Raw genomic sequence first — 13,651 nt, forward strand, 5'->3', positions numbered from 1 at the left:
CCTTTTTTATATCCAAGCCCTTTGCCTTCAATGCGCAGTTTACATGGAATTTCCATTGGCGAAAGTTTCTTTCTTCAAACTTTTCAACTTGCATTGCATTTGTAACCTCCATTGTTTGAGGTTACACAAGCGGAACACTTTCTTGTTAAATTGTTGTAAATATTTGCTCTTCACAATTTATTATATGCCGATAACGTTCCTGGGCCCATAACCTATTAGATTTAGGCGTTTATTATAAATAAACTGTAAGATTTCTTTTAAGAAAAACTTTTATTTCTCCACAACAATTACATTCAATTTAGTATAATCACGTTCTATTACAAAGATAGTGGCGCCGATGGCCAACTTAAGAACTAAAACTTTCGTTCAAAAACTTAACTTAACTTTAATACTTGCAAAAAGCATGCATATTTAAATTTCATAAGCAAAAGTATGAATACGATACTTACCTTACTATGCCGGAATCCATCGTAAAAGTATTTTTCTGTAATTTAATTACGAAAATATAAAGTATCTTTAAATGTAAGTAAATGTTTCCATATTAAACTGACGAGAAAAAAACATATTTTTGAGACTACATATAAAGTTGCAGGAATAGCCAGCCTTAAAGGAAGTCATTGAGATACGTGATCGTGGTGTTACCATTGATACTGATACTATTGATACTAGGTTGACTTTTTTAAATCATGTAAATGATATAATTAGTTATGCTACATTTACATTAGGATTTGTATTGAAGTGTTCCAGGGTGCTCATAAATCCTCTAACTTTAGTATCCCTCTACAATTACCTGGTGCGCTGTAAGCTGGAATACTGTTCTGCAGCTTGGTCGCCTCATCATAATAAACAAAAAGGAAGATCGTGTACTTGTATTTCATTCTTATACCATGTATATATATACTAGAATTTGATTTGACTTTTTGTCTATTGCTTCGTGTAATATTGGTATACTAAACGATTCTTCGATATTAGAGACATGAATTGTGTCTGATTTGGATGTTTCACTCGTTTCAGACGGTGACTGCTAGAAGCATGTGTACTAATAACTTTAAAACGTCCATACTTAATAAAATTAGGAAAATATTGGCAAGCAATACGTAATCAATTGAAAACCTCAAGAAATAGAATATAAATAAAAGAGTGTATGTTTTAAGTAGAAATATTACAAGTTTATAAGAAAATAATTGATTTTTTATCAAGTGTTATATTTTAAAATTTATTTATCTCATCATTATTTTTTTATGAATCTGACGACGAAGATTCAACGGTAGAATCATCTTCCTTCTCTGACTCGATTTTATCCTCAGATTACGTAACTGCAACAAAAAAATATTAAAATATTTAACAATATTTAAAAAAAAAATAGTTTTTTTTTATAAAAGTTACAAAATAAGCAAAACCGTTGTAAATACGTTGCAAACACAGATTTATATCAGAGAGCCAGGTTATATATTTTTCGTAATCTTTGAATTATTTCCTTCATAAGTGGAGATCGAACCTACAAAGGTCACGTTACAGTCGTCAGCCTTGTGCCCATGCGCCACGATGGCCTCTCTATTATATTTATCATGTGCATTAATTTATATACTTTTTTAAATTACCTTTTAAGTAGTAATATCAAAGCTACCATTTTTATAATAAGATACTTCATAAGAATGACGTCCAGGCCGCGTCTAATCATTAATCGGTACGCATAATAATCCTTCGAGCTAACGTTCTTGTTTGTTTCAGCTCCTGTAATAATTTTTCATAAAAATAAAATTAATTACGTTCAATAATATAATTGTTTTGTTAAATGATTAATGATCAAGTTCATTATAAATTAAGTACCTGACACGGGATCTCGTTGTTTTATGTTTGTGCAATATCCGTCTTGTCCCTTCCAAAATATTAGCGGATATTGGAGAGCGTCATATGAACGATGTGTATCAGCAATGAACTGAAGGTTATTATTTCTTCTACGAATCACAATTTCTCGTGCACCTGTGCCATTGCCAACCATTATTCCAGCAACGTCATCAACAACAGGTGCATTGAATCTACGAATATGCTCTCCAGCTGGCGTTTTATCAGGATTAATGACGATAGCGTGATTATCGCTTTGTAATTTGTGCATGTGTGATTTAAATATTTTCAACAATTCATTGTGCTCGTTCAATAGAGCGTCCAGTTCGCTGACGATATGTCTGGCACAAAATGAATCAAGGTTATTATAACCACAACGTGCTTTCACACGATTGGCAAGTGCGCTTCCGGAATCCTCGCCGTCCATGAAGTAGATTTGAAAAATGTATGTGGTTCGTTTGGCATTGGCAGCAGTGAGCCCATTTTATGATAAACTTGGCCTCTGTTTTTGAATGTTGTAATTGTATTGTTGACCATTTGCATTAGTATTTCGAACTATTTCTTTTGCTCCGAACGATGTCATTTGAAAGCATGAATTGAATGTTCGAATTGACTTCAGGAACACGTTAGAATCTGGATCCGTGCCGATAAGTAAACCGTTCAATGGTTCAGGTGGTGTTTCAATTTCAGGTAGTTGCACTTTTCCTGACGCGCAACACATCCCAACTGGCTTATTTTTGAATTTCAGAGCATGACAATGCGGACATTCCTAGTCCATAGCACCAATTACCACTTTTGAATGAGCATAATATTGAGCAATATCGGGCTCATACCGGAATGCTAGTCGCAGGAAAGAATCAGATGTAAATGTTCGATGTACCTGTTGTCGTTGTTGGTCATTTGTTCTGCGTCTATTGACTGTGAAACGGCGTGACTGTCGTTATTGTAATCTTATTACTTCATTGTGTTCAGCTCGTGTATCTTCTGACTCTTCTTGACGCAATTGCGCCATTCTGACACGTGCATCAGTATTTTGTTGCTGCATTTGTTCTTCGGTTCTCTCGGATCTTCTATTTCCAAAGCTTCGAGATTTACTTGTATTACGGCTCAAATCAGCTCCTTTGCGTTTTCTTGGCATTGCTCACTGTACAAAACACACATAAATAGATTTATGAAATTACTTAATGATGAAAAATGTTTATGGTATAATTAGAGCCAGGATTTTTGCCGCAGTTTTGAAATAACTAACTAACACTAAAAATGACTACTATCTCTGCTTCCCAAATCTATGATAATAAATTATAGTATTCTAGGTCCTACAGGTTCAATTTCCTATCTATACCATACACATGATACTCCATGTGTACACCATGCTCTTTCACACGATATTGAGGCAGTGTGACAATTATAGCCATGTGGATTAGTAGTGTTCTTTTCTAATATATTAAATTTTATTTTATTCCCATACCAACATTTTCCTGATCCTAAACAATGCCAGAAAAAAAAACCTAGCTGTATTTGTAATAGTTTTCAATTTAATAGTAGAGGAGATAGAGGAGGATAAGAGGTGGTAATGTGGCCCCCCATTTTGATTTTAGCTTATAACATTTGAAGTAATGGGTCTGTGAAATAACAGCAACATAAAAACATTCAGCATTTATCTGTTTAATCATATTTGAACATGGTTTTAATTAAAACAAATTATTATTTGAGAAATAATTACTATTTAAAAAAAATAGAAATTCAACTAATGGAGATATGGGGGTGGTATTATGGCAGAAAATACAACTCACATCTGCATATACAGCCGAACTGTTTGCTTGCAGGTTGTCTTCAAAATCTGAGTTTTCATTGCTATTGCTCCCGAATTCCTGGTCACTCAAGCTGTCACTCCCATCAGGGCTGATGTTTTCACATCCACGACCACGGCCACGCCCTCGTCCACGTCCTCTTCGAGTTTCTGCTAATTGCAAGGATTCCCTCAACTGGTTATTATAAGGAGATGATGTAATTACTTTAGCAGTCGTTGCCTTTCTTCCTCTGTTAGAGGTCTTCTTTTAGGACCAGGAACTGGAAAGATATCTAAGTCATTCGACAGACTTTGGACAATTTCAGCCGAATCTTTTCCATTGGTATGATGATCGGCGTCAGATGCAGATGATGAAGTGCTTGCGTGTAACTGATGTTGGTTTTTTGACTGTTGTTGATTTTCTGCTATAAACTCAACATCCGTAAATATCTGTGGCTGAACAGGGTATATACCTGTAGCACGAAAGCCGTTTACTGCTATTTCTCCCGTACAGCTCTTCATATAGGCTCGACCAAAAAGCTCTGCTATGTCATGTGGTTTCAGCATTCTTTCGAAATGTAACATAAACTGACGGATTTCTTCGCTGTAATGACTTTTGAGTGAATCCATGAATGTTTTATCGAGAGGTTGGAGTTTATGGGTTGTGTGAGGTGGGAGACTGATGATAGTCACGTGGTTCTCGCGGGCCAGCTCTATGACGTCTACGTTGCGTGTGTGGCTGTAATGTCCATCTAAAATCAGCATCACCGGGCTAGCCTCAGATGGGTTTGTCTTCTCAATAAAGTGCACGAACCAATCCAAGAATCCAGCCTGATGGATAGACTTTTCCAATGCCTCCCGGTGGGGCACCTTTCATTAAAATATCTGAAAAATTCTTCTGTGTAAAAATCATCACAGGTGGTATAAAGATGCCTGATGCGCTCATACAACACACAATAGTCATAAGTGAACCACGTTCAGCTGTCGTCAATGCTCCGATTTGTCGTTTTCCTTTTTTCAAAAAATGGTCTAACCAAGCTCTGCCTGCCATATTGTTTCTGAAATTATTTGCTATGTTATATTTTAAGGCAAATCTGTAAGCAGCCCGCCTGACATCTTGTCTAGTTAACCCGTAAAACCTGGCCTCCATAAATAAAATATATTTCAGTAAACATTTCTCCAAAACAGTTGGCAGGATAGGCTTTCTTCCGAGTGGTTTATTCACTATCATATCTAAAGATTGTTTGTTCGGTATCTTTTACTAGCCGTTTTAAAGTAGATCTCGGTACATCAAATTCTTTGACTGCTTTTTTGTAACCAATAGTTTTATTTCGGACGGCTTCAATCGCTCTTTTCATTTCTTTAGGATCCCAGGTCTTCCTATTTTTATTCGAAATGGGTGTCAAGTTCTTTCGTGGCATCTAAAACTAAAAACAACAAACAAGTAGTTATCTACAGAATACATACATATATTATGGCCCCCAGGGATCATAATACCTACGTTATTAGGGGGCCATATTACGAAAATAGCGACATTTTACACTTAGATAAAAAAATCTTATATAATCAACTTAATTCGTGATTATTACCTTAAATCCAAGTCGTTAACTTAGATACACGTAGAATTAATGCGCCAGATGCACCTATAATTAGTTTTTTACACAATTATTTAATAAATTCGACACTCGTAAAAAGTTTTCGCCGGTGCACGTTACGACTTGCTCCAATAATGAAAAGTTAAACAACCCTCTAGCGGCGGCTTTGGGTGTCAATCACGTTAATGATATTATACATTTGTTCGAGTATTTTTTACTAGATGTCACTGTCCTAAATACCGAAATATTGAAGTGGGCCAAAATACCTGCAGGGGCCACATTACCCACCTTCTCCTCTAAGCCTATCATTATTTATATAATTAAAACAAGCACTCTGCTCATCTGATAACATCAATGAGTATGTTGACAAGTCATAACACTTATTTTCATGACATATCCTGCCATTTCTTTTATGTACAACATCTGGTCACAAGAATATACTCCAGTTGGTATTGTAGTTGTTATTACTAATCCAGGCACAATTCCTCTAGATGATATCATACTACTCCTTATTCTTGTAAGAATAGTATTTAATTCTTGTAGCATGCTAATTCTATTCTGTAGTAGCTTCAACATTTCATTGACACTTCTATATTCATCTGATCTATTATACACAATATCAGAGTAAATTGGTGTTCTGTTAACAACAGAACAGAGGAGGTTCCTCTGTTGTTCTTAAATTTAACTTCCAAATTACTGCCAGTTGATTTATTATATTTTTTGATTCTTGCTATTCTACGTCTATGTGATAGCTAGAATGAGCTAGAATGCTCATAAAGCTGCAAATCATCAGCATAAAGATGGTATCGAGAAGTTATAATGGAAGTAATGAAGTTAATAAATATTGAAAAAATTAGAGGAGATAGAATAACGCCTTGAAGCTCACAGCTTTTCAGCTGTCACATCATGCCAATCAGAAATAGTCTGGCCTACATGAAAACCGACTGATGACGTCCCCAAAGATATGAGGAAAACCACTCTACAGCTGTACTGGATACATTAGTATTGTATGACAGAGGAATAAGAAGCTCATGATCTGCTGCATTTAATGCATTATTAAAATCAATGAAATTAAGCATTGTTAAATGCCTTTTTTTTCATTGCAGATCGAGTGTCTTCAGTAACTCTCAACAAAGCAGCAGTAGTATTGTGGCCAGTTCTAAAACCGGACTGCAGTGGATTTAAAAAGTCGCATTTTGAGAAATAGGTAGAAATCTGTTGGTAAATAGTGGACAGTATAAAATTTTAACATAACATTTTCATTTAACAATTAGGAACATGTTATTTGTAAATATTTCTATAATAATATCAGTCCACACTAAAATTGAAGAAAAATAACTAAACAAAATAAAAAAAGTAAAAAAATGTACATTTATAAGTATGATGTATTCCTTTAAATTATATCCTTTTTGGCCTTTTGTAGTTTAATCTTTAATATTTCAATTTCTAATTCATTTTTCTTTTTTTCAGACCTAAACCTTTGCATTTTAGTTTTTTTTTGGTAATAGGCCAACTCAATTTTTTTTTTAAATAAATCGTTTTTAGCGCTTCTGCTGATTGTGTTTTTAATAAGGTAGTTCTTTGCAGTTTTCGTTTCCTTTTCCTATGTATAGATGGATTGGATTTTTGTTCCAACTCTTTTTTGGAATTTTCTTCAACATTTTCACCTGAAAAAAATAATTTTAATGAATATATCAATATACTTTTTGGTTAATTGTAAAATTTAGGATCTAGGCCTACCAAAATATTCAGCTGCTTCATCATATGGGTTTACATCGGGGTGTATTTGGTTATCCAAAACTGAGAGTATTTGGTATTCATTCTCCGTTACAGTAGGTGTAAACGATCCACCTGTTTTCTTAATATTTTTCTGAAAAAATATTGAGGGAGTTAAAGACTATTTTAACATAAATTATAAGCTTGTATTACTATTTATTTGGAAAACATATAAAAATAGGATTTGAACTGTTTTGGAAACTGTTCAACCACCACAAGAGGTGATATTTTATGTTTCCCGAAATATATTTTTCTCCTATAACACTTTAAACCTGTTCATCAGCACACTTCTTCTTTAAATCTTTTAGTAGATTTTCATTTATAATAATCTGTAAACAAAAAAAATATTAACATAAAATTCCCACAACTCTTCTAAAAAAATGTTCTGTTTAGACATTATTAAAGTTTATTTTATCATTTAAATGAGATATATTGTAACACTATAGATAGAGTTATATTATAAAAAATGTAAATTATTTAATCATTTTAAAGACTATATACACTTTCATAATTGTCACTTCAGCAACCACAGTTTGCTCGGCTTGGCTACTAGTCGATGGTTGTAAAGAAAAGTCTTCATTTCTTTGAACAGACAATTGCTCCAAGTATCGTTTTTTCTAAACATTTATGGAATATTAGTTATATTTTTTTTGTTGTTTTTTCTATTAAATACAAACGTTTGCGAAAATGGGTATACTGATAATTTATTATTAATACTTACATTTTTGATTGCAGAATCTTTTCTTGCGCGATGCTTAATATTATTATAAAAATGTTTAAGCATGTGTATATCTCTTGGCCCAGTCGTACATATGCTGTTGTATTCCATAACAACGGATTTCCAGACTGCCTGTTTCTGTTGCACAAAATATGCTCCTGTCCTCTTACAATCTATAACGTTTTGGTATCTGAAGCATAGTAATAAAAGTAGAACTAATATTACAATAATATTAATGCCATATATATTGAGAACAGTGTTATTTAACTTACTTACTTTGCTACTATTGAAAGCAGAGTGTTTTTTTCTTCTTAAGTGTAGTTAGGTGACCGCTTAGTTTTTTGTTTATTATTCATTTTAGAGCTTATTAGAAATAAAGGGAGACAAGTTTACGGGAGCGCGAGTGGGATTTTTTAAAAAATAACTAACAAGTTAATTTTAAATTTATTTTAATTAAAACTAGAACAAAGTTGTATGTTCTTATAATTAAACTTAACTAGTGAATCGACCGAGCAGAAGTGCATGCTCTAGTCGACTAAAAAATAAAATATAGAATATTTAATACTAAAACATAACGTTTGTTTCCCATGGCATGAGGGGATTCGCTTTTTCGGATTTCGGATTCGGTTCGGGATTCGTTCCGAATGCTGAACAAGCGTTTACCTGTATCGTTCTCATGCCATGAGCCAACATAACTCCTCCCTCCTTAAGTTCGAAACCTTCGGAAGATTTTGGATTCTGAGGCTTCTTAGTTTTAAATCTATTAACAATCAAAATTATACCTATAATAATTAATATTAAATATAAAACTAGGGTACCGACACTGACACTGTTGATCTTTATAATTGGCTCTGTTTTACTTTCTTTTTCTTTTCTTTTAGAAATATCTTCTTTACAATTATAGGTCATTACCATTCCCTGCTGTGCATATATTATCCAACGAGCGCGTGATATACGTTGCGCTTTAACTTCTTCAATTTGTATAACACGACGTATACAGTGTGATAAGTTTTCTTGGAACTGCATTAATTGTTGCGTACACGTTGTAGTAGCATATGGCACTAACTCATGTTCAGTGTATAAGACCTGGTTACCGCCGGGAAGTTGCTGACACGGCGCCGTTCGCGACAAGTATTTAGAACCTTTCACTATAAGCACTAGCGGCGTTAGGGTAGGGCGAGCCTGGGCGATCGCCCAGGGGCGCCGGATAAAAAGGGCGCCGTAGAAGCCCGTTTAGGGCGCTTTGCGCAAAGATATCTTAAAATTGTTTAATATTTAAAATAAAAAAAAAACAAAGTCACCGTCGTCTTTGATATCTAAAAAAAAAAAAAAACAAAGTCATCGTCGTCTTTAAATACATGGTTATTTCATTGTACTCATTTTCTGTAGTTAGGGGGCGCCGAAAAAATTTCGCCCAGGGCGCCGGTAGTGCTAAAACCGGCCCTGACTATAAGGAAGGGATGTTCAGGGATAACTATAGAAGTTTAATTTCTAAATGTATTAAAAATAGGTAATGAATAAATTTTATAATAATTATATGTATTATTATCTGTGAGAGGTACTTCCATTATGAATATAATCTGATTTGCTTTTACATATGCTTTAACAATAAAAGTTTGCGCTATTTTGACCAAGTTACTTTCTGTTACAGGATATATTAAACTATGAATTTTTTCTATACCTAATATTATGTAGGGGAAGGTGGGGTAAGACGGGGACCTTAAGGTATTTCATAAATAAAACCCTCTGTTTTCAATTGTACAATGTAGGAACTTTTTTTAAAAAAACAACCAGACTTTCTCCTTTAATTATGATGAGTCAAAACAAAAAAATATATAATTCTTCTTATAACAAAATCAACTTAAAAAAAATTGTGAATCTCCCCACCTATAGGGCAAGACGGGGTACCCCCTTGGGTAAGATGGGGTATAGAATACTTAAACGTCGTCATCTTCACAGGGCAAATATGGACAGCTTCGTCATCGTTTATTTTCCACTCCTGCACAATCACAATGCGCCCATTTACCGCGTCTCTGGCAAGTTATCCATCCTTCAATAGACTCAGAAAACAAGCCGTGGCAGTAGTAGGCATTCTGTATCTTCCTCATCTGATATGTTAGATCTTCCGTCATCTTACATGGCTTTTTTTGGCTCTCTTATTTGTGTTGTTAGTTTCTATTTGTTTGTTAGCTTTGGTTACGGTTTACAGTTTTGTCTATCCACTAAATCTATGGAGAAGCAGTAGGTACCCCATCTTTCCCAAACTGGACTTATAAGTGGTATAATTTTTTTTATGGGTATTAATCAAAGCAAGCCGGAACGAATTAATGAGTTTAGAGAAATAAAATAAATAAACATCAATAAAAAAATATGTCACGCATCTTGTATATCGTATATCATGAACAGTCACGCACTTTATATATGTCAATAATTAGATAAAACCACTTTAAATTTAAAAAACATGCATACCAAGTAGGAACATATTTTCTCCGACGAAACTTTTTGTGACACTAACAAGTATCACTATATACTAACAAATGGCGTAAAAACAAATTTTGTAGTGACATATGTTTTCATGCATTATATGTTTTCATAGGGTCCCCATCTTACCCCACCTTCCCCTATAACAATTCTGTCGAATTTAGCATCGATTGATGTAGTACAGAAATTTTACCAAAAGCTAAAGAAGTCTCAATTGCATTTAATTTTATATGTATTGAAAGAAAATTATTAATGAATATACTATAGACACTTAGAATATGTGTGGAATAAACAAAATTATTCTCTTTCGCGGTTATATCATAATTGAATTGTTATATAAAATTTCCTATAATTTTTTTAACTTTATTTTTTTTTTAATTTTCTAATTCTATCGCAATACACTCCTCTCTGCGCGGGTCTCCAAAATGTTGAATTAATAAATCCTTAAATTCCTACCATGAAATAATATCCTCACGATCGCTCCATTTTTATTTATATAAAATATCTAAGTAAAATTAAAAATGATGCTTAATTAAATCTTTAACTCTTAATATATTACCAAAAAATAAAATAAAATATTATTTAAATTATTTAAAATTTAAATAAAATGTGTAATAATTATATTTCAAAGATTTTGATTCGAAATAATAAAATCACACATGTTACTTAACTATGGTATTTCAAAAATTTTGATTTGAAATAATAAAATTAAACTTTTACTTAACTATAATATTTCAAAGATTTTGATTTGAAATAATAAAAATAAACTTACTACTTAACTATAATATTTCAAAGATTTTGATTCGAAATCTTAAAATTAAAATTACCTAACTTTTTCCTCATTATTTGGTGGAATATAAAAATACCACATACTTTTTTCATATTTCGCGCTTTCGTTAGGCACACTTTCAAACACTACACGTCTTTAACGTTTCGGTGGATAACTGTGAATAATTGGTATGCCACTATCACTGTCTTGTTGGCATGAATGTACTGTATTACTTAATGTTTTATTGTCTGAAAACCGTGAGTTGGACTCAGTATTTACAGGATTTTGCTATTTTCATTTCACATGGTGTACTGTCTAACGATATTTCCTCACCACAATCAGCTTGTAATGAATCCGAGCTCGTATGAAATATTTGAATTACATTTAACGCATCTGCTACGTGATTCTCTTTATCTTTCACATGTTCTATACTATGTGATGTTTTTTCGCGGTCGGCAACTTCGTGAAAATTTAAATTAATATTATCAAAATTATTTTCATGGTGGAATACTTCCTCAGCAACAATACCTTTCCCTAGATTGACCTGACCAGGACGTAATGAAGGCGCAGTTTGCATTGAAACATCCTCCATCTGCGGGATCCTATTTGTATTAGGACGATATTGATTTCGCTTAAAATAACTATTCTGCGGCCTAGTAAAAACATTATTTAGATTCGGAGTCCATTAATTTTTGTGATGGTTGTAATTATTATTATTATAAAAAACAGCATATACTTTTATTAAATTAGCGAATTATTTTTACATTTTTAAATATAAATTATTATAAAAAAAAAAGATACATTTAAAAATATAAAAAAACCACTCTTCCGAGGGCGGGACAAGGGTCCAAGCCATCGGTGGCTAGGGCTCCAGAGAGAGGAACCTCCGCACAATACGTGCCGTCTCAAGTAATACTGCCTTCTGTATCCGGTTCTTGATCCAACCGCTAAGCGATAGCCTCTTAAGGTGTTGGTCGAGGCTTTTCGCTATTAAACCGTTAACTGAAACCACTATCGGCACAATGATAGTCGCATTGACATCCCACATGGCGGTAATCTCATGGGCTAGGTCCAAATATTTAGATTGTTTTTCTTTTTCGGCCTTCACGAGATTTTCATCATGTGGAATAGTAACGTCAACAATCACTGCGCGGCGCGCCACTCGGTCTACTAGTACTATATCAGGTCTATTGGCAACAATATACCTGTCAGTAATAATAGACCGATCCCAGTAGAGCAAAGCACAGCTATTTTCAAGAACTGACATGGGATTGTACCTGTAGTAAGGCACCTCCAATTCTACAAGGCCATATTGAAGAGCAAGTTGCTGGTGTATTATCTTGGCTACTTGATTGTGTCTATGCAAATACTCACCATTAGCAAGATGAGAACAACCAGAGACAATATGTCTGAGGGACTCCCCAGGTCGATGACACGCCCGGCAGATGTCGATAGTGCCATCTTTCATAATATGTCTCTGGTAGTTCCGTGTCTTGATAACTTCGTCCATAATTGCACAGACAAAACCTTCAGTTTCTCCGAAAAGATCCCCGAACTGTAACCAAGATAATGATGAAGCAGTATCCACGTCCTGGCCCACTAGGGCTCTATGGAATCTACCATGCAGCTCCTTGCTCTTCCATACAGCCATGCGATCAGAAGTAGTAAATACTACAGGCCGACGCCAGTTCTCTTTGCCCAAGGAAAGAGGAGTAAGGCCTTTGTCAACTGTTACCACATCCTTGTGCATATCCACGTCAATCTTGAGAAAATATTCTCTAAGACTGCATACCTCGTGGTTATGGAGGTTCTTGACATTCAAAAAGCCACGACCTCCACACTTACGCGGGATATACAGTCTCATTACAGACGAACGCGGATGGTGCATTCGGTATGTCGTCAACAATTTACGTATTTGGCGATCTACGGAGTCTAACTCAGTCTGCGTCCATCTTACAATCAATAATAATAATAATCAATCAATCTTACATCTTACATCATATTATTATAATTATGTCGCATCGGAAAATGATTCGATCGGGATGTAGACGGATAAGCATGTCTCTGGTTATAATTAAAGTTCGATTTCTATTGCGGATACGCATTTTGATGTAGGTACATTACGCGGCGGCGGTAAAACGCTATAAACATTTTGTTTAAAGTTGTCATATCTCCCTTCTGCTTCTAATTGCAATATTCTGGTTGCCGTTTCATTAAAATTATAGTTAGATACATATATTTGGTCATGATACGGTAAACTATTTCTTAAGGTATTCTGGGCGGTATTTATGTACGGCTCCATTACCTCATCTACTAAAAGTTTTTCACTATATTTATCTAATAATTTACTTCTAATAAAAAATAACTTTTGTTTTAATTCGAATATTAAATCTTTATATAAACCTTTTCTCTTAACATTTGCTAACTCTATTAATAACGTATTTAGCTCTCTATTATCTCCGCATTCTCTTTTTAATGCTAATTCTATATTATTCCATTTGAAATCATGCTCAATCACCGATATTGAAATAGTAGCTTTAGATTCCAATTTACTTAATAATAACATAACATTTTGTGGCGTATGTCCACCCGCTATCTGTAGCCATTGCTTAGCACAATTTATATAATTATATAAAGTAAAAGCGTCGCCATTATACGAAGGGACGAACGAAAGTAAG

General features: G+C 34.0%; 1 protein-coding gene and 1 long non-coding RNA gene across 3 annotated transcripts in view; one reads left to right on the forward strand and one right to left on the reverse strand.

Annotated features, from left to right (window-relative positions):
- The window catches only part of LOC146533559 (uncharacterized), a 23,403-nt gene extending 16,696 nt beyond the window's left edge, over nucleotides 1-6,707 (forward strand). The window contains exon 2 of the long non-coding RNA XR_014878579.1: nucleotides 1,015-6,707. This is a non-coding gene — a long non-coding RNA (uncharacterized LOC146533559). The remainder of the gene's footprint in view (nucleotides 1-1,014) is intronic.
- Nucleotides 1,182-13,005, reverse strand: LOC146533560 (uncharacterized). Of its 2 annotated transcripts, XM_085194845.1 has the most exons (6): nucleotides 7,727-10,985; nucleotides 6,970-7,099; nucleotides 3,639-6,896; nucleotides 1,831-2,989; nucleotides 1,602-1,734; nucleotides 1,182-1,316 (listed from the first exon to the last, which is right to left on the reverse strand). In XM_085194845.1, the coding sequence occupies exons 4-6, from the start codon at nucleotides 2,270-2,272 to the stop codon at nucleotides 1,304-1,306; spliced, it is 588 nt and encodes a 195-aa protein (XP_085050971.1). In that variant the 5' UTR covers nucleotides 2,273-2,989; nucleotides 3,639-6,896; nucleotides 6,970-7,099; nucleotides 7,727-10,985; the 3' UTR covers nucleotides 1,182-1,303. The 2 variants fall into 2 exon arrangements, 1 of the variants encoding a protein (XP_085050971.1); XR_014878578.1 differs by lacking the exons at nucleotides 1,182-1,316; nucleotides 1,602-1,734; nucleotides 1,831-2,989; nucleotides 3,639-6,896; nucleotides 6,970-7,099 and adding an exon at nucleotides 7,278-7,334 and having other exon boundaries at nucleotides 7,727-13,005.
- Nucleotides 13,006-13,651: the final 646 nt, after the last annotated feature.

Source organism: Heliconius melpomene, chromosome 12 (assembly GCF_056956725.1).
Source record: "Heliconius melpomene rosina isolate 202511_hmr_F chromosome 12, ASM5695672v1, whole genome shotgun sequence".
In the NCBI taxonomy this organism is placed as follows: domain Eukaryota; kingdom Metazoa; phylum Arthropoda; class Insecta; order Lepidoptera; family Nymphalidae; genus Heliconius; species Heliconius melpomene.

Bases quoted from the DNA above. Each gene is read 5' to 3' on its own strand.
- LOC146533560 (XM_085194845.1), bottom strand. From the start codon at position 2,272: ATGGACGGCGAGGATTCCGGAAGCGCACTTGCCAATCGTGTGAAAGCA. The intron at 1,735-1,830 runs GTACTTAATTTA...AAATTATTACAG, and splicing joins ACAACGAGATCCCGTGTCAG to GAGCTGAAACAAACAAGAAC.